The 26,118-nt window shown below is 45.5% G+C and overlaps 1 protein-coding gene across 1 annotated transcript in view; it reads left to right on the forward strand.

Moving 5' to 3' along the window:
- Positions 1-26,118, forward strand: part of epha6 (eph receptor A6) — a 981,976-nt gene that overhangs the window by 764,609 nt on the left and 191,249 nt on the right. The window contains exons 6-7 of the mRNA XM_086006600.1: positions 15,375-15,499; positions 18,802-18,964. Of these exons, the coding sequence (XP_085862726.1) occupies positions 15,375-15,499; positions 18,802-18,964 (288 nt within the window). The remainder of the gene's footprint in view (positions 1-15,374; positions 15,500-18,801; positions 18,965-26,118) is intronic.

Below are 26,118 nucleotides of genomic sequence, written 5' to 3' on the forward strand. Positions count from 1 at the left end.
AGAGAGAGCGCGCGACTGGGGGGGAAGAGAGAGAGCGACTGGGGGGTAGAGAGAGAGCGACGGGGGGAAGAGAGAGAGAGCGCGGGTGGGGGGAAGAGAGGGCAGGGGGGGAGGGGGGAAGAGAGGGCGGGGGGGAGGGGGGAAGAGAGGGCGGGGGGAGGGGGGGAAGAGAGGGCGGGGAGGGGGGGGAAGAGAGGGCAGGGGGAGGGGGGGAAGAGAGGGCGGGGGGGAGGGGGGGAAGAGAGGGCGGGGGGAGGGGGGGAAGAGAGGGAGGGGGGAAGAGAGGGGGGGCAGGGGGGGAAGAGAGGGCGGGGGGGCGGGGGGGAAGGGAGGGGGGGCAGGGGGAGGGGGAAGGGAGGGAGGGGGGAAGGGAGGGGGGAGAGAGGGGGCAGGGGGGAGAGAGGGCGGGGGGGAGGGGCGGGGCGGGGCGGGCGGCAGGGCGGGGAGGGGGGAGGGGGCGGGGAAGGGAGGGGAAGGGGGGGAGGGAGGAAGGGAGGGCTTGAGGCTGAGAGACGGCCACGCCCGGTTGCCGGGGTAACCCTGCCGCGCCACCCCGCACTCTCGAGAGCCCCGCTCTCGAAGCCCCAGCCGCCCCGCCCCGCCCCGCTCTCCGAGCCCACCCCGCACTCCCGAGAGCCCCGCTCTCCAAGCCCCAGCCGCCCCGCACTCCCGTTGCCGGGGTAACCCTTCCCGCTCACCAAGGCTGAGATCCGCACTCTCGAGAGCCCCGCCCCCCCCGCCCGAGCCGAGCGCGGAACAGAGTCTCACCTGCTCCTGCTGCGCGCGCACCCTGACCCTCGTGGCTGACGCCATTGCCCCGGGTAACGTGACACGGGGGCGGAGGGGTGAGGAGCTTAGCAGCAGCTCAGTTACCTAGCTCGGGCCTGGCTGGGCAAGAAAGGCCCAGGCTTTCAGGCCTAAGAAAAAAACGGGCAAAGGTAGGAAAATGAATGTTCAGGTTAGATAAAATATTTACAAATGAGTGATTTATTTTAAAAGAATTTAATAAATTGAATTTTATTTTGATGAAAATGTATATTTGAAAAGAAAGACGCAGAAAGCAGGAAAAAGAATGGAAGCAAGATGGCGGCTACTCACCTCAGTTCAGAACGATAAGGCCCGCCCACACATGCACCGATTGGTCGACCGTCAGGTCACCAAAGCGTAGGATTGGTCAATCGTCCCGTCACTCGACCGTAGGAGGACCCGGTCGCACGCGGCAGCAAGCCGCCGTACGATTGGTCGACCTCGAGGTCACTCTGTTGCTAATGAGCGGATAATGAGATGCTAATGAGCGGAATGTTGAAGGTTTTTCGGATACCGCGGGCGCGATTTTAGCCCGGCCGAAACGTAAATACGCTTAAAACCGTCTCGGAAGCGTAAGCTTTCTTTGGAGGTAACGCGCGCGTAGGTACGCCCTGTAACTTTCGAGCGCATAGCCCGACAGACGCACACGCGATGACAGACAGACGGACAGAGACGCACACGCGATAACAGACAGACGGACAGACAGACAGATCGACCGATTTATATATATATAGATGTGTGCACCAACTATGAGCCAATTCACTGGATGCACTGCCCCTTTAATCAGTTCTCATGTCTTGCACTCTGACGTTAAAGCCATATTGCAACATTCTGCCATTCTGTTTTTAAATGTTGGTGTATGTGTATCATATGGAAGCATCTAAATATATAATTGCACCATGTGAGAAGCATCTGTGACCCATACGCCATACCTATTTCAAATGCTGAATACACTTTATGGAGGTCATTGTAATATGCTTTGAGCAGTTTCACTAATGGAAATCAGACCTTACTACACAGGCCTCTTGGTCCTTTGTTCCCACACGAGTGAAGGTCGCACATTCACTGTAGCAAGATGCTTCAGATCCTTAAAGAAGACTAAATTGAGACAAAATATCTCATGAAATGAATATCTGAAACAATAAAGAAAGTCCATTTAGCTGCTTCCATCTCTCAGCTAATTGCAGTACTCTTCAGCTATTTTACACACTATACGCCACCAACTAGAAAACAGACAATTGGCAGCAAGGGTCTGGCTTGAAATGATTGACCTCTCCTTTTACTTATCCCAGTATTGCAGATTTTAGTCTAACAATGTCTGATTTTCATTACTTCATCTTAATGTTATCAGTTGCCAACAGAAGAGACACGTATCTGGAGTGAGCCACATCCGCAGTGTAATAAATGTCTGGGTAGTGCCAACTCTTCATCACACCTCCTGTTAAGGTCTTGTATTGAAATATATCATTTAAAAAAGTCTATAAATCAGTGCCATTTATAGTTTCCATTCAACCTCTATCAGGCTTCTGCAGATTCATTCTTCGACACTAGATAAGACCAGGCTTCTCCTGACTGTAGTTTAAATGCAGTATTAATTATGGGTTTCCATATAGTATCACAATTACTTCTACAAATAAGAAATAAACAATTTCAACCTGGAAAGTGACAGTTTTATGAGTTCTTGGGATATGCTGCAGCAAGCTTTTTATGCAGATTGTGAAAGCATTGTGTGATGTATTTTTGAGGGAAAATATTACTTACTAATTAATGTCACTCCTACTGCTTAATTGATTGCCACTTTATTAACACAATGAAAAAAATGGAGTGTCTCACAAACTGTTCTTGTGCTTCAGTGAGTTGCATACAAAGTGTAATCAGATGAGTTTGTATTTTTATGTACACTGAACTGGTACAGCTACAAAGAGTTGTAGTTGAAGAATACCACTATCTGCTTCAGACGGCACACTGCCAGCTGTAAGTGGCCTGCTACAATCAGATACTGTAAAAGCATTTTGTAAATTTTGGAATAACACACAACAATAGTGTTGATTTACAGCTGAAGTGCCCTTAATGTATTTTTATCCACATGTGGGTTGTCATAACTGGCAAAAAGTTTCATTTTCCTGCGTGTGTGTTTCATTTAAATATTCTAAAAGAGGTGACTGCAGAGATAATGGATGCATTGGTTGTGCTCTTCCAAAATTCCCTACATTCTAGAATGGTCCCAATGGATTGGAAGGTAGCAAATGTAACCCCACTATTCAAGACAGGAGGGAGAGGGAAAACAGGGAACGACGGGCCAGTTAGCCTGACATCCAGGGAAAATACTGGAATCCATTATTAAGAAAGTGGTAACAGTGCACTTAAATCATAATATGATTAGGCAGAGTCAACATGGTTTTATGTAAGGGAAATCTTGTTTGACAAAATTATTGGAGTTTTATGAGGATGTAACTAGCAGGGTAGATAAAGGGGAACCAGTGAATGTAATATATTTGGATTTCTAAAAGGCATTTGATAAGGTGCCACATAAAAGATTGCAATGCAAGATAAGGGCTCAAGGGGTTGGAGGTAATATATTAGCAAGGATAGAAGATTGGTTAATGGACAGAAATCAGAGAGTAGGGATAAACGGGTCATTTTCAGGTTGGCAGACTGTAACTAGTGGGATGCAGCAAGGATCAGTGTTTGGGCCTCCGCTATTTACAATCTATATTAATGACTTAGATGAAGGGACCGAATGTAATGTATCCAGGTTTGCTGACGATACAAAGCTAGGTGGGAAAGTAAGCTGTGAGGAGGACACAAAGGTTAATAAGGTGGCAGATGGAGTAGGAAGAATAGAAAAACAGAATTTTTTTAAATGGTGAGAAACTATTAAATGTTGGTGTTCAGAGAGATTTAGGTGTCATCGTACAGGAAACACCGAGAGTTATCAGGCAGGTACAGCAAGCAATTAGGAAAGCAAATGGAATGTTGGCCTTTATTGCAAGGGGATTGGAGTATAAGAGTAAGGAAATCTTGCTACAATTGTACAGGTGAGACCACACCTGGAGTACTGTGCACAGTTTTGGTCTCCTTATTTTAGGAAGGATATACTTGCCTTAGAGACGGTGCAAAGAAGGTTCACTAGATTGATTCTTGGAGTGAGAGGGTTGTCCTATGAGGAGAGATTGAGTAGATTGGAGCTATACTCTCTGGAGTTTAGAAGAATGAGAGGTGATCTCATTGAAACATAAACGATTCTGAGGGGGATTGACAGGGTAGATGCTGAGAGGTTGTTTCCCCTGACTGGGAAGTCTAGAACTAGGGGGCATAGTCTCAGGATAAGGGGTCGGCCATTTAAAACTGAGATGAAGAGGAATTTCTTCACTGAGGGTTGTGAATCTTTGGAATTCTCTATCCCAAAGGGCTGTGGATGCTGAATTGTTGAGTATATTCAAGGCTGAGATAGATAGATTTTGGACTCCAGAGGAATCAAGGGATATGGAGATTGGGCGGAAAAGTGGAGTTGAGGTCGAAGTTCAGCCATGATCTTATTGACCGGCGGAACAGGCTCAAGGGGCCGTATGGCCTACTCCTGCTCCTAATTCTTACGTTCTTAAACCACTTTGATATTCTTACACTGTACACAGGACATGGAAATACAGCCAGAAAAGAAACATAATGGTTTAAAAAATACATCTTAAAATTTGAAGACCTGGTGGCTTGGGTTCCCCTCTGAAGTAGTGCCCATTTTGGGGCGGATTTAGAGTGATAAACAGAGGAAATTACATTCTTAAAGGTTACTGCCTCAAATCCGCCACAAAAAAACCTAAACTTGAATTTTCTTCCCAAAATACCAGCAGTTCCCAAAAGGTTGTGGATGCTGCTTCTCATTCTCAATGGTCCTCAGTGGCTCAGCCAGCGACAACCCTTCTGACTGTTTAACTGATGCCTCGTGATTGGCTGTCTCTGTGTTGATGCTGGCAAAAATAAGCTGCTAGTATAGAGTTGGTGACTCAGTGGCAGTTAATTTTGAAGTGCCCGGATAGTCATCGGAGTTGGTGACCTCTTCCTCCAAGACACTTCCTCGTGTCTGAAAGACAGAAGAGTTTGGTTGACCTTGAAGAAGTAATGGGCCAGCGTGCAGCATTGCAATACTTGAAGAAAGCACAAGAAGCTGAAACTACACATCATGGGGGAGAGATTCATTATAGCCCCGTTTGGGGCGCTAGCTTTTAAAAGTTGAGAAAATTAGCACCAGGCACTAATGTTTCTAAACTTTTAAAAAATTCGGTTTTCTGCTCCAGGAAGGAAGTGGAGCACTAAATCAAGCACTCCACTTCCTTCTTGGAGCTCAATCAGCAGTAGGCGGGGCGAAGACATCAGCAGTGCTGCACACTGGGCCGTGCTGCACTGCTGCATTCAAAGGCTCCTTCCCTCCCTTAAAGGGAAGGGCCATCGCTGCAGGCTCTGCAATATAAAAAGAACCAATACAGCCGCAATCAGCCTGGCACTCAAGCTAAATGCTGGGCTGATTGATCGAGGGCAGGAACCCACGAAAAAAACTGCAACAAGAAAAGTAAGTATTTTTTTACTTACCTCAGCCACCTCACCTTTAATCATCGCCCCCGAAGTGGCCGGCCGCCCAACGCATGCCTCCTGCAGCTGTCGGTGTTTTCAACCGGCGCTGCTGCTGGGGGCGGAAGTCAATTTCGGGTCTGGGGTGCTACCGGGGCGATGCACACGGTGATGACTTCACGATCTCCAGGCGAAGGAGATTGCGGCGCAATGCCGTAGCGCTGCCGCAAAACTCCCGGCAAACATGGCGGAAGTCGATGTCAGCGCCGCACCCAGTCGCAAAGGCACCCAATTTTGCCCCCGTGAACCTTGCCCAACATTTACATAGGAACAGGAGTAGACCATTCAGTCCCTTGAGTCTGTTTTGTTATTGAATTAGATCGTGGATGATCTGTATCTCAATTTTATTTGCCCTCCTTTGATCTATATTCCTTGAAACCCTTACCTAACAAAAATCTGTCAAGCTCAGTCTTGAAAATTTTAATTGCCCAATATCCACTGTCTTCCAACTTATTTTTAGTTTCCCTTGTACCACATTACCAATCTTCTATTGGTTCCAACCTTGCCCTCTCCAACAGGCTCTTCTCTTCATCTGCCTATTATGTCTAATGCCTCCTCTTCCTGCAGACCCAGGGTTTTCTGTGATGGTTATCCTCCCCCGGTGTTTTTTCCCCTTTGTAATGAGAGAAGATAATGTCATAGGTCTGTGAGTGTTATGGAGACCTGCAATGATAATGAAAGGTGAAGGTCCCTTGCCTCTTTAAAAGAAGTATCCTTGAAGACTAGCGGAAGCCCCTTTGGAAGACATGGTGAGTTGAGAGTGGTTTTGAGTAAAGAAGGTGTGTGAGTGTTTGGAGATGTTGCTCTCAGCAAAAGTGAGTTTTCCTGCCACCCAGGTGCTGAGAGAAAAAGACAGATTATCTGTACAACAACAACCACCTAATAAACAGCAGTCAACATGGATTCAGGAGAAGAACTTGCCTGACTGACCACCTCAACCTTCTTGAGGAAATAACATCTCAAGTAGATTATGGAACGCCCTATGATGTTGCATACTTTTATTTCCAAATAACTTTTTGACAAAGTTCCACATGAAAGCCATTAACATCAAAGCTGTGGGTATTCAGAATACACCTTGAGAATGGATACGAAATTAGTGGAAGGTTAGGAAATATTGAGTTATGTCGGAGTCGGGGAAAATACTCACTGAAGTACCTCAGGCCTGTTTCTAATTAACATAAATGCCCTGGATTGAGGAAATTATTGTAAAATGGTAAAATTTACAGAAAATAACCACTCAGAGAGGCAGTAAAATCAGAAAAAAAGCCAGAAAATACAAAATTAATTATGTAAGAACATAAGAATTAGGAGCAGGAGTAGGCCATACGGCCACCATTCAATAAGATCATGGCTGATCTTCGACCTCAACTCCACTTTCCTGCCCTATCCCCATATCCCTTGATTCCACTAGAGTCCAAAAATCTATATATCTCAGCTTTGAATATACTCAATGATTGAGTATCCACAGCCCTCTGGGGCAGAGAATTCCAAAGAATCACAACCTCTGAGTGAAGAAATTCCTCCTCATCTCAGTCTTAAATGGCCAACCCCTTATCAGGAGTCTATGCCCCCTAGTTCTAGGCTTTCCAGCCAGGGGAAACAACCTCTCAGCATCTACCCTGTCAATCCACCTCAGAATCGTTTATGTATCAATGAGATCACCTCTCATTCTTCTAAACTCCAGAGAGTATAGGCCCATTCTACTCGATCTCTCATCATAGGACAGCCCTCTCATCCCAGGAATCAATCCAGTGAACCTTCGTTGCACCGCCTCTAAAGCAAGTATATCCTTCCTTAGATAAGGAGACCAAAACTGTGCACAGTACTCCAGGTGTGGTCTCACCAAAGCCCTGTACAATTATAGCAAGACTTCCTTACTCTTGTACTCCAATCCTCTAGCAATAAAGGCCAACATGCCATTTGCCTTCCTAATTGCTTGCTGTATCTGCATGCTAAATCTCTGTGTTTCTTGAACAAGGACACCTAAATCTCTTTGAACACCAACATTTAATAGTTTCTCACCATTTAAAAATATTCTGTTTTCCTATTCTTCTTACCAAAGTGAATAACCTCACAATTCCCCAAATTATACTCCACTCACTTAACCTGTCCATATCGAATTGCACACACATAGCAATGGCAGTTCAAATTTCATGCAGACAAGTGTAAAGTGCTGCACATAGCAAAGAACGATAGGTAACATGTATATTCAATGAATGGTGTTGAAATAACTAAAGATGAAGCTGGAAGAGACCAAGGAGGCTTGGTAGACTCGGTGCTAAATAAGTCTAGTATCACTTTGTGTTACCTGCAATCAGATGCTCCCTCCCCATGATGCACCAGATATGGCAACAATCCCACCCAGATATTCCCACTGCTGCACTGCATTTGCTTTGCCGAGATACCCCACTCCTACACTGCATCAGTCCCACACAACACCACCTCCCCTACACTGCATCAGTCCCACACAACACCACCTCCCTACACTGCACCAGTCCCACACAGACACCACCTCCCCTACACTGCATCAGTCCCACACACCACCACCCCTACACTGCATCAGTCCCACACAGACACCACTTCCCCTACACTGCATCAGTCCCAGACACCACCACGCCTACACTGCATCAGTCCCTCACACCACCTCCCTACACTGTATCAGTCCCTCACAGACACCACCTCCCCTACACTGCATCAGTCCCTCACACCACCTCCCCTACACTGCATCAGTTCCACACACCACCTCCCCTACACTGCATCAGTCCCTCACAGACATCACCTCCCCCACACTGCATCAGTCCCACCCAAACGCTCCACCTCTATACTGCATCATGCTGCACTGCAAGGCCTTGAACCACACACTGCCATCGGAAGAGCCAACTGAATATCAGTTTCTATTATGTTAGTGGCTCTTTATTCTGTAATGTTCACCCTGCAGATATTGTGGAACCGCCAAAATATTTAACAACAATGCCCAGTACTGAGCACATTAAAATGACTAAATCCCAACATAATTTCTGCTGTAATAGTGTCCAACAGACGCTGTTTCCCAGCTCCTGCCTAAATCAGCTGCAGGGGTGAATGAAAGGTTACAAACGCCTGACACAGCCATGTGTGGCCCGATGAGCTTTACTGAGTTGCATTATTTGGTTCGCCTCATCACAGTTCAGGAAGTTTAAACCCCATGCTGATGTTTGTCAGCTACGACTGACGGGGAATAGTGGACTCAAAACACTTCAAGTTGAGGATTAGCAACAGTGCTCTTCAGGTAATGTCCCTGCTACCCTGCTCAGGGCATTCTGGCACACTTCCACTTCAGATACTGTTGGAAAAATGTTTTAAAATGCAAACGCTGACATATACACAACACCTCTGATTGTGCACATAATGGTTGGCACCTGTGGTCTAGCAATACAGAGGTTTCGCATAACTTCCTTACTTTTGTACACTATTCCTCTTATAATGGCAGTTTACTTTTCATTCATATGTCAGTGCATTTTGGAACAGATCTTTTCTACTTTTTTTTGTTAGTGTTTGAAAACTGAAAAAAGCCTATTGCATGAAGCCTGTAATTAGTGTGAAAGGTGAGAGATGAGAGCAAAGGCCTTTGAACTTAAGGTGTACGGTTGGTTTGGAGCATGGCACATGGAATTTTTTTCCAAATGTGTACCCATGGGATGTTTTTTGTAACCATGAAGAAACACTTTCTTATTCAATACTGGCCACACGTGCTGTCATGTATCATCAATAACATAGATAGCTCACCTCAGTATAGTGACTGAGAGACGATCAGTTGTTTTGATCAACCCTTTTCAAGTCCTGCCTTTCATTAGAGGTGCCATGAATACCTTCGGGGTTTCTCCATATAATAGAGTGTGAAACCATGTAATAAATGAAATGTATTAGTCTTACCTGGTAACTAATGCTGGAGCGCTGGCTTTCCATTCAGAAGCCTAAGTTTGAATGCTAGTCATGACTATCACTAGAATTTGGTTTCCCTCGATAAGTGAGTTTTGCTAGCTAGCATCTCAACAGCACGAGCATGCTAACTCTGGTGCGGGAGGAAGATTAGAGGAACACCTATCAGAAACAGCCATATTATACCTCATCATACCTGTTCATCATGGCATAGAATTCACAGGTATCAATGGCCCCAGACTTCAGAATGTCCTCTCCTCCAGGCTTATATAAGACATGTGCTAGCCGTAGAGATGTGCAGAAAAGTGAGGTGAATTTTTTTCCTAAAAAGAATTGCACAACATATGTAAGTGGGCAGAGCAATGGCAGTTCAAATTTGATGCAGGCAAGTGTAAAGTGCTGCACATAGCAAAGAACGATAGGTAACATGTAAATTCAATGAATGGTGTTGAAATAACTAAAGATGAAGCTGGAAGAGACCAAGGAGGCTTGGTAGACTCAGTGCTAAATATGTCTAGTATCACTTTGTGTTACCTGCAATCAGATGCTCCCTTCCCATGGCGCACCAGACATGGCAACAATCCCACCCAGACATTCCCACAGCTGCACTGCATTTGCATTGCCGAGATACTCCACTCCTACACTGCATCAGTCCCACACAGACACCACCCCTAGACTGCATCAGTCCCACACACACACCAACACCCCCCCCCTACACTGCATCGGTCCCTCACAACACCACCTCCCCTACACTGCATCAGTCCCACACACACACACCACACCCCCCTACACTGCATCAGTCCCTCACAGACACCACCACCCCTACACTGCATCAGTCCCACACAGACACCACCCCTACACTGCATCAGTCCCACACACACACCACCCCTCCCCCTACACTGCATCAGTCCCTCACACCACCACCCCTACACTGCATCAGTCCCACACAGACACCATCACCCCTACACTGCATCAGTCCCTCACACCACCACCCCTACACTGCATCAGTCCCACACAGACACCATCACCCCTACACTGCATCAGTCCCTCACAGACACCACCTCCCCTACACTGCAACAGTCCCACACACCACCACCCCCCCTACACTGCATCAGTCCCTCACAGACACCACCACCCCTACACTGCATCAGTCCCACACACCACCTCCCCTACACTGCATCAGTTCCACACAGACACCACCACCCCTACACTGCATCAGTCCTACACACCACCTCCCCTACACTGCATCAGTCCCACACAGACACCACCACCCCTACACTGCATCAGTCCCACACAGACACCACCCTCCCTACACTGCATCAATCCCACACACCACCACACCTACACTGCATCAGTCCCACACACCACCTCCCCTACACTGCATCAGTCCCACACAGACACCACCTCCCCTACACTGCATCAGTCCCACACACCACCTCCCCTACACTGCATCAGTCCCACCCAAACGCTCCACCTCTATACTGCATCGTGTTGCACCCCAAGGCCTTGACCCATGCACTGCCATCAAAAGAGCCAACTGAATATCAGTCTCTATTATGATAGTGGCTCTTCATTCTGTAATGTTAAAATGACTAAACCCCAACATAATTTCTGCTGTAATAGTGTCCAACAGACGTTGTTTCCAGCTCCTGCCTAAATCAGCTGCAGGGGTGAATGAAAGGCTACAAACGCTTGACACAGCCATGTGTGGCCCGATTAGCTTTACTGAGTTGTATTATTTGGTTCGCCTCATCACAGCTCAGGAAGTTTAAACCCCATGCTGATGTTTGTCAGCTACGACTGACGGGGAACACACTTCAAGTTGAGGATTAGCAACAGTGCTCTTCAGGTAATGTCCCTGCGACCCACAGTTTTCCAGCCATTATGTCCAATTGCTACTCGAGTCATTCTGGCACACTTCCACTTCAGATACTGTTGGAAAATTTATAAAAGCAAACGCTGACATGTACACAGCACCTCTGAGCCACTGATTGTGCACAGAATGGTTGGCATCTGTGGTTTAGCAATACAGAGGTTTTGCATAACTTCCTTACTTTTGTAATCTATTCCTCTTATAATGGCAGTTTACTTTTAATTCATATGTCTGTATTTTGGAACAGATCTTTTCATCTTTTTGTTGTTAGTTTTTGAAAATTGAAGAAAGCCTATTGAATGAAGTCTGTAATTATAGTGAAAAGTGAGAGATGAGAGCAAAGGACTTTGAGCTTAAGGTGTACGGTTGGTTTGGAGCATGGCACATGGAAATTCTTTTCCAAATGTGTACCCATGGGACTTTAACATAAAACATAAGAAATAGGAGCAGGAGTAGGCCATTCGGCCCTTCGAGCCTGCTCCGCCATTCAATGAGATCGTGGCTGATCTTCTGCCTCAATTCCATTCACCGGCCTTATCGCCATATCCCTTGATGCTCTTACTAGTCAGAAATCTATTGCATTTTGTTTTGAATATACCCAATGACTGAGCCTCCACAGCCCCCTGAGGTAGAGAATTCCAAAGATTCACCACCCTCTGTGTGAAGAAATTTCTTCTCATCTCAGTCCTGAATGGCCTACCCTTTATCCTGAGGCTGTGGCCCCAGGTTCTAGACTCACCAGCCAAGGGAAACATTCTCCCAGCATCCACCCTATCAAGCCCTGTAATAATTTTGTATGTTTCAATGAGATCCCCTCTCATTCTTTTTTTGTAATCATGAACTAACACTTTCTTATTCAACACTGACCACACATGCTGTCATGTATCATCAATAACATCAGTAGCTCACCTCAGTATAGTGACTGAGAGACGATCAGTTGTTTTGATCAACCCTTTTCAAGTCCTGCCTTTCATTAGAGGTGCCATGAATACCTTCGGGGTTTTTCCATATAATAGAGTGTGAAACCATGTCATAAATGAAATGTATTAGTCTTACCTGGTAACTAATGCTGGAGCGCTGGCTTTCCATTCAGAAGCCTGAGTTTGAATGCTAGTCATGACTGTCACTAGAATTTGGTTTCCCTCGATAAGTGAGTTTTGCTAGCTAGCATCTCAACAGCACGAGCATGCTAACTCTGGTGCGGGAGGGAGATTAGAGGAACATCTATCAGAAACAGCCATATTATACCTCATCATACCTGTTCATCATGGCATAGAATTCACAGGTATCAATGGCCCCAGACTTCAGAATGTCCTCTCCTCCAGGCTTATATAAGACATGTGCTAGTTGTAGAGATGTGCAGAAAAGTGAGGTGCACTTTTTTTCAAAAAAGTTCTTGAGCTTTGCCACAGAAAATAGTGCAAATCATTTTGACAATGGGTGTAAAACAAGACACTAAGGCTGCAATTTCGCCTACCAAGGCAAGTCCAGAGCGGTTGGGGTCAGTGGCGGGGTGTGACCCCACTGCTGGCTCCATCCCACTCTGTGAAAAGGTTTTTACCTTGATTGGGCTTGTTAAGCCCGCCCAGTACATTTCCTGGCCAATTGAAGGAAGCGGATCTGGTGACGTCACTTGATGACACGTCATCAGACAGCTTCCTTAAAGGGACCATGCGCAAATTGATTTTGACAGTTCTGCTCTCAGTGTTCTACAGCATTGAGGTGTTGCAAACTGACAAGCACTGCACAGAGGCGCACAGCTGCACCCAGGCTCTCCCATTACTCCCTCCATATGTTAATGGAGGGAGTCACAGCTTCCCATGGGTGGAAGAGACCTCCCCAGGAGATCAAAGCAGCCTGATTGCACATTGCACAGGAGGATACAAGTAGGGATGTTGTTTGGAGGACCAGGCTGCAGTGGCGCAAACCTTTCAATGATCCCAGTAGATCACGAAACGTTACTGCCAAGCCACACTCAACCTCATCCTGCTGTGCCACTCATCATACCCCCATCACTCTGCCTTCCCTACCCTACTCCTGCACATCCTTACTCACACAAACTTACCGTGCACCTCCACCCATCCCTCTCTATCTACATTATCACTTCCCCATCTCACTAGCCACCTCTCACACTCACACTCACCCTCATCCTAGTCCAATCATACCAACTAACAAAAAGCAAGGGTAGGCACTTGGGTGTTTTATCCAATGTTCATGTGAAGTTTCTGTAAATGTGGTGTCAAACATTGAAATCTTTATTTTCAACACTTTGCATTCTTGGACAGATTTGTATGCACCTTTGGAAGTGGCTTAGAGAGTTGCAGTGAATGGTGAGACAAAAGGTTACCCCATTCCTCCCCCCCACCCCCGCAGTGGCAATGAGTGTGAAAGGAATGGCTTGGGCATTGTAGGAATGCTTTATGGTGTTGGTGTGGGGTGGTGCCAACCTGGCACATCATGTGGCAGCCAGGTGTACAGCATCAAATGAAGTAAATCTGGCAATGGTGAGGCCATCGCTGGTGTCCCGGGCAGTAATGTGCTCGGATGCTGATGCCCTCTGTCCTGTGCAGCACCAGTTGATTGCGGAGAAGGTTGGTGTTGTTTTTCTTCTTGCTACTGGTGTGCCTGGTGCTGCTGGTGTTGGGACTAATCGTGGTGGGGTTCTGAAAAACAAGGTGAGAGAGTGTAAACTGGGCCCATTCTGATGGAATAGATGGTAGGTGAAGGTGAGATGACAGAAGCAAATCTGTCAATGCTGAGAGAGGTTGTTCCAGTGAGGTGACACTGGATAGAGAGCTGGCTCCAAACACTTGCAAGCTGCATAAAGCTCAATCTGTCTTCCAAATGCAGTAAGCAACAGTTTCTGAGCTTGGAAAGTAAACAGCTGTGAGATGGGAGATTTTATACAACTTTTGGAGCTGTCGGGTAACCAGAGAATTCAATGCTGAATCCACTCCAAGTAGCATGTAACCCGTTGGGGAACACTTAAACTTGAAAGGTAAGCTTAAAATACTATTTAAGTTCCCCTTAACAATTCTCGCCCGACCCACCATCAAACGTGCCGCTGACCCCAAAAAGAATTCCCTGCTAAGTAATCCACGTACCTGCAACTGGAGTGTTACCATGATAGCCACCTCATAACTTAAATTTTCTTTTGTTAAAATGTATTCTGCATCTCTGCCTTTTTTTTCTTATTGCACAGATGTAATTCTCACATTAACTCTTTTCAAGCAGAAGCCTGTTAAAGATTACTGTGTCCATTTATTTGAATGGGTACAGTAGTGTAGTGTTTATGGTATTGGGCTAGTAATCCAAGGAACGCGAGTTCAAATCCCAACAGGGTGGTTTGCGAATTTGAATTTAGTTTTATAAATCTGGGGAGAAAAAAGCTGGTACCAGTAAAAGTGACCATGAAGCTGTTGGATTGTTGTAAAAACCCAACTGGTTCACTATTGTCCTTTAAGGAAGGAAACCTGCCGTCATTACCTCGTCTGGCCTATATGTGATTCCAGTCCCACACCAGCATGGTTACCTCTTAACTGCCCCCCAATGTGACCTACCAAGCCACTCAGTTGCATCAAATCACTACCCAGTTCAAGGAGAAGGCCCACCACCACCTTCTCAGGGCAATTAAGAATGGGCAATAAAATGTCGACCTTTCCAGCAACGCCCATATCCCGAAAATGAATATTTTAAAAACAGAATAGGTGGCATAAATGTTCAGTTTAGTTTTACTATGGAGGATTTCTCTGCTTTGGAAATAATTACATTAGTATCTTTCTGACAGCTCCTCATCAAACTATATTAGAAAAAACAAATGTTGGTGGCTGTGCTTCCTATTAACCACGAACAAGTAAAATAGTGCCCCATTGGAACTTCTGCACTGTTTGTGACCCTGTTGTCAATAAGCCACTTAGATCCATTGGAGAAACTATAGGCAGAGGGGTTATTGGTCAAGCACAGCAGGCAGTGAAGTTCAACAACAATGGTTACAGAAGAGACTGAGGGTGTCCATCTGTGAAATTGAAATAGCCACAATAGCATGTTGCATTATAGCACTTGGACAACTGCTGCTAAACTGATCCAAAAGCCAAAGTTTCACTTGAGCTGGTTTTCCCTATGAATATTTTTACAGAACCTTTTGTCCTTTCAGCTCCCTCTCTGATTGGGTTTCTGAGGAAAGACTGGGCATCCCAGAACAGTATTGGTCTGTCATGGCAGGAGCCTGAGCATCCAAATGGAATCATTCTGGACTACGAGATAAAGTACTATGAAAAAGTAAGGATCCATTGAAAATGTCACTGTACAGAATACATAGTTCCTGAGACATTTCACGGCTTAGAAAATTGACAACCTCACAATGAAACCATCTAAAGTTTAAAGAACTGGGTAATAATTTCGGACAGTGTTTTTAAATGAATTGAAATATTTCTTTCCCCATCAACATTCTAAATGATGACTACTAAAGGAAATGAAACACAAAATAACTGTGCCTGATTTTCTGTTGATGTGATTAGCTGTCCCAGTACTGGTCGTTGTTAGCAATAAATTCAGTATTAACTCACGGCACAAATGTGGACTGTTCCCCCTTTTGCTCCTCGAAGCATCAAAAAGTCAAATCTCACACACAATCACGAGGGTAAATTCACCAATCTATGCTTCCAGCGGGGCACCATGCTCACCGGGAGTGTAGCTTGAGGGTCGGGTTACTACATAGTAGCCATCAGTCTCAGCTGGAGGATTGTTAATTGGCCATACCAAGCTTAGATATCTGCAAAGCAGTGGATGCCTGGGAATCATTACAAGGCAGTAAAGTAATTGGGGGAACCTGAGGATATGCACAAATTATGTCTTCACAATCAAGCATGCAACAGTTTACATCCATTAATGAACATTGAGATTACAGCACTGATATCATTCCAAGTAGCTGCTATTTTTAAGTGTTTTAACTTCATTTGGATTAGATTCAAATCTGCTTTGAGTTGGAAGTAGCTGTTAGTAACAGATATCAGTGAGCTGCATGTCACAGATATCTGATGGCATCCATTTTATAAGATTCGCAACTGAGATGTCAATGTATATAAAAATAAAAAGGTTTGAGATGTATCCATCACACACTGTACATGTGCAAATTTATGTGTCACAGTTTAAAAAACATAAAAAGAGAAAGAAAGCCATTCCAAGTTACCAAGAAACTTCTTTGTGAACATAAAATACCTTCTCATTTAAAAATGTTACGTAAAAAGAGAGAAAGCTGGATTGGCCATTAATGAATCTGAGTATCTGGCAAAGTATGAGTAATATCAACTTGACTAAGGGAAGGCACAGCAATTATATCTTGTGGCATTAAAAGGGTCAAACTAAGTTACACACGGCTGCACGTTAGCAACAGGACAGTGTAATCACCCCGTCCTTTAAAATTGTTTATCTGCTTACCTACCATGAGCACTGCCACGGGAGACCCACTAGTATGTTTAAGTCAATAACATCTGTTGCACTTTACCCATCATATTTTAAAGTGTTAAATATATCAAAAAAGAGAAAGAAAGTCATTCATTTCCTGGAGCTAGATTTACAAGCACCTGCCAATCTACATCCTTCCCTCAACAACAATTAACCTCTAGGTTTGGCCCCTCAACATTTACAGAAACGAGGCCTTGTGGTCTGAAAGTGACAGGACTGGTTAAACACCTTCTTAGTGCAGAATAATACATTGTGCATTACATGCTATAATGTTCTGGTTATTATAAAACAGTGTATCTTCTGACTTAGCATGAACAATATCATGAGAAGTTCACCAGTAATAAAGTAATCTATCAGACGTAGAATGCTACTGCTCACCACTGTCACAGAGGGTTACAGTAGAAATAGTGCTCATCGTCAGGTTGGTTGTTCTAATTCATTCAAAGTTCAGGTTCCTGTCCACTGCTCTTCCCCTCCCCAACCAGTGTCAAATTGGAAAAGAAAATCTTATGATCTGAACCCAAATTCTGGAGAATTAAAATGAAGATTGCTTCCCAAGATTACCAGCAAAACAGATAACATGCACACAAAGCCCTCTAGATCGCCAATAACTGGTCGGCTCAGGCACGCAGAACACCAGGAAAACAGACACTTTTGGGACAAAGCCCTTCCCTAGATGCTATGGAAAAGCTACATCAGTTATTTAGCTACCAAGGCCCCACTGAAATAAGACAGAACAAACATTTTTTTTAAACTGAAACATCAGCTACCTGTCACTCTATTCTAGCTGCTGATATTCTAGGAGCCACAGAGAAAGAAGAGAAATGTAGCATATCTATTAGCACATTGTGGTAAGAACAGACAGATGAAAAATATCCAACGATCGCATTTTGAATGCTTGTCATTTCTCTTAAATCTCAGTGCAGATGGCAGGACACACTCAGACTGCAACAGCTCAACACGGGTTACAGTATTATTCTCACTGAATCTATGACAATAGTTACAGAGGAGTGAAGTCAAGGTTGTAATGTAGTCTTAGATTTCAAATGATGTCTGAGACCTGCAACTGGCTTCCAGTCTCATCATTCACTTATCATTTTATAATGAGAAAAGTCTGGAATTGCTGTTGAACATCTTTCATAGATAAAGAATGCATCTGATGGATAACGCACTTACTTACACATATTCTCTAAAGGTTAATGGCCAATGGTGTAAGGACCTTTTGTAAAACATTTTACTGCATTTTGTTTTATTAAATTAACTAACAAAAACTGTTTGTTCTTTAGGCAAGCCCATTTCTTTTATACATGATTATGCCCATTTCAGATTTTAAAGACCAGTAATACTTTCTTATCAGAAGTGGTTAAAACTAATTGTAGATTCCAATGAAATTAATGTATGTTGGCAACTGGATTGTATATTGGGTTTGAGCAGCATTCTTGTACTTCTGACACGTGGCTTTGAATCTAGCTCACACTGATGAAATCAATGTCTTCTCTCCCTGACGGGCATATGGATTCTATGTTTAAAAAGTGTTCATCATCTGAATCTAGTTACCTGCGAAAATCTATAGTACAAAGCTGCAGACAATTTGGTATTAAGTTTAGTTCTCTAAATTGGCAGTCTCAATAAGAGCGGACCCAAGGTTGACATTCTCTTCGGAGGCTCTTCAAGGCACATTGGGAAAAGTTTCCTCTGCAAACTACATATAGAAAGAAAAAGAAATGTGTTTTATGAAGAACAGTTTTGCAACTTTGCTGCACCTAGCATGGGGAGAACATTTCCCCTCACTGCTGAGAATACAGAGAAAGGGCTTTACATCTATTCTATGTTATAACTGGAAGTGATGGTTTATTGACATTGGAAAACTGTTTGGTCCATTCCCCAGTGCTGACATCCCTGATCTTAATGAACACAAAATGCACCCAAATAAATGTACAAACAAAATACCAAAGTGTTTACATTTCTATGGGTGGTTGGGGGGGGGGGGGCGCGGTGTGTGGGGTGGGGGTGTGGGTGGAGGGGAGGGATGTTAGAGGTGTTAGACTTGTGCAGCCATTTAATCAGCAGTAGGTTTTATTTTGACCTTCATGTAATTTATCCTTAATTTCATGCAGGAACACGAACAACTCAGCTACTCCTCTACAAGGTCCAAATCTTCCAGTGTAGTCATTAATGGACTGAAGCATGCCACGAAATATGTATTTCAGATCCGTGCCCGGACTGCAGCTGGATATGGCAGTTACAGTCAGCAGTTTGAGTTTGAAACCGGAGATGAATGTAGGTTTATCTGGATTGTTGCCCATAAATTTTTACTTATGTTTGATTTAACATTTGGACTTGTTACTTGTTTGCTTTGGTCTACTTCACGGTGTAACTATAATTATTTTTTTAATAATCATCTATAAACTAAAAGATTAGCAAAACTTTATCAGCTCTTAAGACAATTCATTATTACCTAGCAGCTTTTTCCCATAATGTGCTGTGAAAATATATTCTGTTTGATGTCCATGTTACCTGCTTAACAGATTGAAAACAAATCTTATTTTCCTGAATATTTCAAAACCTATACATCACCAGCAGATTACAATCATCAAATCCGTGTCCAAATAAGAGCAACTAAAATTTGCTTCTTTTTCATCCCCTGCATTCTCGCTAATATTTCATAGTTGATTCAACTAATCCTTTGCTATACAATCTACACCTGAATTCAGGCTCATTAAAAAATGACTCACCCAAATATATCAAGATACAAGTATAACATACGTTAAATGAGTTTTATTGCACCAATATGGTGACTGTATAGCTCACAATTTCCAAGCACAGAGTCATTTGGCACTTTACCACTTCTTGTTATGCTGATTTGCTTCCCTTTTCTTAAATAGACTGGTTAGCGCCTGAGGGAAAGCGTTTCTCCTTGATTGTTGCACTTGTGTGCCAGTAAAAACATGTCATGGGAGAAATGTTGGCAATAGTACTTTGTTCCCAAATACCTCTTTTGTAAGATAATGGGACAGAGTTTTGCTACTTGCCAGCCAATTTGTCTGCTATCTCTCCTCTAGAATCTGATGCAAAATGAAGCATTCGAGAAGGGAAGCTTCCCTATTAAGTTGTATTTTATCTCGTAGACTAGCGCATCAAAACCTGAAGATTAAACAAAATGAGTTTGCCCAAAGGGGGGAGAAATAGCAAATATAAGCATGATTACTCAATATGTTAAAAATGGCATATTTTTCCTCATAATTAAAATTATAATAATTTGTTTTATTTAAATATGTATATTTTCTTTATGAACCAAAAATTCTGTGGAAAATTCTAAAGCAATACTAAATTGTTCAATAACGCTTAACATTAGTGTTGAGCAACCAGCTGAAGCTCTACTGCTCCTTGGGTATAGTGTTAATAACAGGTCAAACTTCCAAAAGAGATCCTTGCACAAATGCAATCCTACACGTTACGCTATGGCATACTGCACTACTTAAATGAGTGTGGATGAGTTACACTTTGTTTCATCTTAACTTTACAATATATTCATCATATACATATCAGACATATCCATATGCCACCTGGAGGCATCCAAGGTGTCAAGTTAAGACCAACAAGCTTCAATATGCTAATCTGTAGCATCTGTTGCTGCACCTTCTGTTGTACCTGTCACATGCTACACGCAACTTTAAATCATTGCTACACTTCTATGCTGTGAAAAAAAAACAGAAGAAAATAAATGTCTACATAGTATAGGATACTGTACTGGTAGTGTTGCTTTATTGTGTAATTATGCAATTTTGCTTGTAATATAAAACCAGCAATGCAGTATGACCAAGTAATATTGTAATTAGAATAAAATCATAAAAACTTACGGCACAGAAGGAGGCCGTTCGATCCATCATATCGTACTGGCTGAAAAAGAGCTATCCAGCCTAATCCAATTTTTCAGCACTTGGTCAGTAGCCCTGTAGGTTACAGCACTTCAAGTGCACATCCAAGTACTTTTTAAATTCAATGAGGATTTCTACCCCTAACATCCTTTCAGGCAGTGAGTTCCAGACCACCCCCCGTGTCCCCACTCTCTGGGTGAAAAAGTTCACCTCAGCTCCCCTCTAATCCTTCTACCAATTATTTTAAATCTATGTCCTCTGGTAATTTACCTCTCTGCTAAGAGAACTAGGTCCTTTCTATCCATTCTATCTCGGCCCCTCATAATTTTATACACCTCAATTAAATCTCCTCTCATCCTCCTCTGTTCCAAAGAAAACAACCCCAGCCTATCCAATCTTTCCTCGTAGCTAAAATTCTCCAGTCCTGGCAATATACTCTGTACCCACTCGAGTGCAATTCCTGTAGCGTGGTGACCAAAATTGTACGCAGTATTGTTTAAATGTAGAAAAAGCAGTTAACACTGGGAAACGTTTTTAAAACCCCAAAGGATCTCCTATGGTGTTGCTCACAGTAAGTTAGATGATGTGATATTTTATCAATTAAGGAGTGTTCTACCTCGTTATGCACACTGGTTTATCTTACTGCAATGTTGAGTTGTGCCCTTTAATGTGACAGTACAAAAGGCGCAGGCCAGAGTCTAATTGTTAAATAAAAACAGAAAATGCTGGAAATACTCAGCAGGTCAGGCAGCATCTGTGGTGAGAGAAACAGAGTTAACGGGGCAGAAATTCCGATCCCTCCGGGTGGGTATGCGTTGTGTACTCACCCGTAGGGACATCGGAAATGCTGGTTTCAGGCATGCACTGCGCATGCGCTGGAAACCGGCATTTCCAATCTGTCAAGAAAGCTCTTGACAGAACCTCCGGCTGCCTGGGAGGATTCTACTTTTTGGAGAGCCTCCGCCCGCAGAAAACACTTACAATTCTTGCGCCTGGTAAAAGCAGGCGTAAGGCCTGCTTTTACCAGGATAAGAGTTGAAAAAAAGTTTTTTTAAAATTCCCACTGATTTATCATTTAAAAATACTTTAAAGAAAGGTAAGTTTATTTTTAGCCTCGTTAAAAACTTTAATTATTTTTTCAAAAAATTTAATTTTTGTTTAAAATAGTTAATTTATGTAATTTCAAGTCATTTTAAAAATGTGATTTTTAAAAAAAAAAGTATTTGAAGTTTTACTATGTTTTTGGGGTGATCTCCATTCATATATTTGACAGGTCTTCCTGTCAAGTGTATGAAGGGAGATTCCCTTCTGTGATTGGCTCCCCATGGCCCACGTGATCCCAGGGACGCTGCGAACTACCTGCGCCCCAGGGATACGTGGGCCCATCGCACCGGCAGTTTCGAGAGGCCCAGCAGCGGAACTCTGCGCCTCCCGGGAGCCCTCCGGTAAGGGCACAGATTTTTCCAGGTCGCAGCCCTCCACCCGTGGGAGGCCTGCGATGGGAAAATCTGGGCCAGCGTTTCAGGAGGATGAGCTTTTGTCAGAGTTTAATTGTTGTTTGGTCGGGGAACTTTGCAGCTTGGAAAATACTTGTAAGTTTCAGGCTCCATGTCAATTCTGGCATTCTTTAAGATTGTTTTGCATCTGAAACAAAGGGGGAAAAATTCAGTTGTTAGCGCCACCCGTTAGCGCCTTAAGAGGGCGATAAGTGCGGCGCTAACCAACTCGCGCCCGGGCGCGGCGATACCTGCGCCTCTCGTGAAATTGAGCGGACATTTAGCGGCGGCGCTAAACCATACCGCCCGCTCTCCTGCGCACGCAGATCTTGATGTCATTCGAGAGTGCAACGCCCTTGGGGCGCCCCAGACTGGAAATTCAGTGGCGCCCCCCTCCTTTCCGCCTGTCGCTACCAACGACAGGTTGACTGGAACGCTTCCCAGTCGCTGTGGGGCTGGGGGGGCGCTATTTAAAGGGGGCTCTTCCTGTCTTCTGTGTGGTAGCCATTTTTGGACCACTCGTTCTGAGAGAGAGCGAGAGATTTGCAGAGAGACAAAAGGAGAAAGAGAGACTTCTGCATTGAGTCAGCGCTGTCTGAGGTAGTTTTGGCTTCTGACCATAACTTTGTAGTTGCTTTGCTTTTTCACCGGCATAACTTTGATTGCCCACATACTATGGGGGCTGCAATGGATGGGAACGTCGTGCTTCTCCATCACATTGAGAGGACACAGAGACGCAGAGAGAGAGTGGCAATCATGGTCAGACGGAGGAGGGCCAACAGGCCTCGGCACAGGAGACCTTACCCTCCCAGGGTTTTTCGCCAACAGTTCTCATACATCAATATGTCTGAGGAGCAGTGTTTGTGAAGGCTGCGATTCAGCAAGGAGGTGGTCACTGAGCTCTGCCACCTGCTTCAGCCAGATCTGCAGCCTCAACTGAGGAGCAGGACGTCTCTGTCGGTGACAGTGAAGATAACAGTGGCTCTCGACTTTTATGCCACCGGCTCCTTTCAAACTGCTACTGGGGACATTGCCAATATCTCCCAGTTCGCGGTGCATTGCTGCATCCGTCAAGTCACAAATGCCCTCTTTAAAAGGAGACGAGAGTACATCTCTTTCCCCATGACCCCGGACAAGCAGCAAGAACGCGCAGCGGGCTTTGCAAGAATAGCGGGCTTCCCCATGGTGCAGGGCGCCATTGACTGCACCCATGTGGCTTTGCAGGCGCCGCAAGAGAATGCCGAGGATTTCCGCAACCGAAAGGGCTTCCATTCACACAGAATCACAGAATCACAGAAACCTCACAGTGCAGATAGAGGCCATTTCGGCCCATCGAGCCTGCACCGACACATATCCCACCCGATCCCCGTAACCCCTACACCAACACATATCCCACCCTATCCCTGTAACCCCACATATTTAATCCCCCTAACACTAAGGGTCAATTTTTATCATAGCCAATCAACCTAACCCGCACATCTTTGGACTGTGGGAGGAAACCGGAGCACCCGGAGGAAACCCACGCAAACATGGGGAGAATGTGCAAACTCCATTCCTTGAACGTCCGGTTGGTCTGTGACTACAGACAGCTGATACTCACTGTCAATGCCCACTTTCCAGGCAGCAGCCACGATGCCTTCATCCTGCGCCAGACTTCTGTGGCAGACCTTTTCGAGGCCCCGCTTCACCCAGGAGGCTGGCTTCTTGGGGACAAGGGCTATCCTCTGTGCACCTGGCTGATGACCCCACTCCATTTACCCAGCACCCCTGCTGAAGAACGATACAACGAGAGCCATCAAGCTACCCGGAACATCGTTGAGCACACAATCGGCTCGCTCAAGCAGCAGTTCCACTGTCTGGACCACTCTGGAAGAGCCCTGCAGTACTCGCCTGAGCGAGTCTCCCACTTCGTTGTTGTGTGCTGCATGCTGCATAACCTGGCAATCCTCAGGACCCAGCCAATGCCACCTGACATTGGAGCACCAGCAGAGGAGGAGGAGGAGGAGGAGGAGCAGCAGCACCAAGACGGGAGGGAGGCACAAAGTGCAAGGGCCGTCCATCAAAGGCTTATAGCAAGTCGCTTCTAGGCCCTCTCTGAGGGAATGGCTTCTGAAATTCAAAGAACCTGAATGGAACAATGCCGCAACCCCTAAGCCGGTCAAGGCAACAATGAGTGCAAAGAGCAAACATGCACATTTTGAATAAAGACACTTCTTTATTTACTAAACTGTGTATGCTTCCCGCATGACAAAGTAATAGAAAGAAACACAAAAAAAACAGTCAATCACATAACTGGCTCTCACAACCTGGAGCCAATGTCCAAAACAGTAACAAAAATATGACCACGATCCTTGGCCTTCAATAAAACAATGAACAACATTTTGCCAGACCTCCTACTTTTTACCCTTCGAGGGTGATCTGCTTCCCTAGCGAAATTGCCCCCTTCCCACCCTGCAGCTCCTCTGCACTGGAACCCCAGTGGCTGCAACAAGGCTGGGGGAAGGCTGCTGAGTGTCAGAAACTGAGACTGCAGATGCCCTTGAGGGACGGCCTGGACCAGCTCTGGGCCTGGAGGGCCCGGCTACTGACTGCACCAACTCTGCATGGGCGGCACCAGTCTGTCCTACAGGTGGTGGCAACTGCAGTGGAGAAGTGACAGTGTTGGCAGCAGGAATGCTGTCATCCTGAGAGAGGACAGCAACTCCCCGCTCGACCGACACACTGGCACTCCCACGGGGCAGCACTTCAGTATGCGGAGCAATCTGCGGGAGCACAGATTGCTGGCCTGCTGCAGCGCGGGGAGGGCCCCGGGGAAACCTGCCCGATCCAGCGAGGGTGACATCAGTTAGTGCTCGCGTGGCCTCAATCTGCGTCTGCATGAGACCAGCCACTGACTGCATTGCAGCAGTTAGCATTTGCGTGGCAGACGCCTGTGCTGCACCGAAGTCCTGGACACTCCTTGCCAGTGACTCAATGGATTCGGGCATCCTTGCCACTGCAGCCATGAGCTCAGTGTGCCTTTGCTCCGCCTGGGCACTCATTTCAGCGAGGACCCGCACCTCGTCTGCGCTCACTGTAGCAGGACTCGAGGCCATACTCTCCCTCCGGGGAGAAGGCCCCCAAGCTTCCCTACCCCCCTCGCGTTGCTGCAGCCCACTGGGTCCTGGAGCTTCACCCTCATCAGACCATTCCCCCCCGCTCCCCTCCAGGGAAGGCATGTCCCCAGTATGGCCATGGGCTGCCTCGGCAGAGGGTTGCGCTGATGGTCCGGCTTCCTCTTCCTCCTCGCCTTCAGTTTCACTCCCAGTGGCAGCTTGAGGGCCCGCCTCCTCACCTGGTGAATCAGCATCTGAAAGCAGGGAGGTGCAAGAGTGGCTTTAGCGTGAGGACAGGGTGGCAGCAAGGGAGGCATGAGTGCAGCGATGTACTGATTTTGATCGAAAGTGTCAAAGGATGCTGTTGTGAGGAACAAGTGGAAGGAGAGAGGTCAAAAAGGTGATGACCTTACCATTGCTGGCCAGAACGGGGTCGGCTTCTCCAGTGGTGACGGGGCCAAGCATCCGGCTTGCCACAATCCGGTGGACTCGCTGCTCCAGATCAGTCAGGGCTTGAAGGTGAGGCCGGCCTCCCCCGGTCTGTTGCTGCTGTCTCCTATTATGCGCCAGCTTGCCCTGCAAGAAAAAGGACAGGGTCTGAGTAAAGATGCAGCCATGATCTTGGCTGAAATGCCTCCCGTGGTCAAATAGCCCTTACTGTGTGCAGCCATGCTCTTTGCTGAAATGCCTCCCATGGTCGAATAGCCCTTACTGTATGCAAAGTGCTGAATGTGCGTGTGAGTTTCCTGAAAGGGCCATAGGTGTTGGAGGAGAGCTGGGCATTGGGGCTTTCAAGACCCTTTGGCCATAAGGCGAGGTCGAGATGGAGGGATGAAGAGGTTTCTGAAAAAGGCACTCACCCTGACGACCCGAGTGAGGTCATTGAACTTCTTCCTGCATTGCACAGGGGTCCTAGGCACCATGCTGCTGGAGATCACTCTGTGAGCCACCTCCCTCCAAGCTTT

The sequence above is a fragment of the Somniosus microcephalus genome, chromosome 14 (genome assembly GCF_052327205.1).
Source record: "Somniosus microcephalus isolate GS21.2 chromosome 14, FLI_Smic_1.0, whole genome shotgun sequence".
In the NCBI taxonomy this organism is placed as follows: Eukaryota; Metazoa; Chordata; class Chondrichthyes; order Squaliformes; family Somniosidae; genus Somniosus; species Somniosus microcephalus.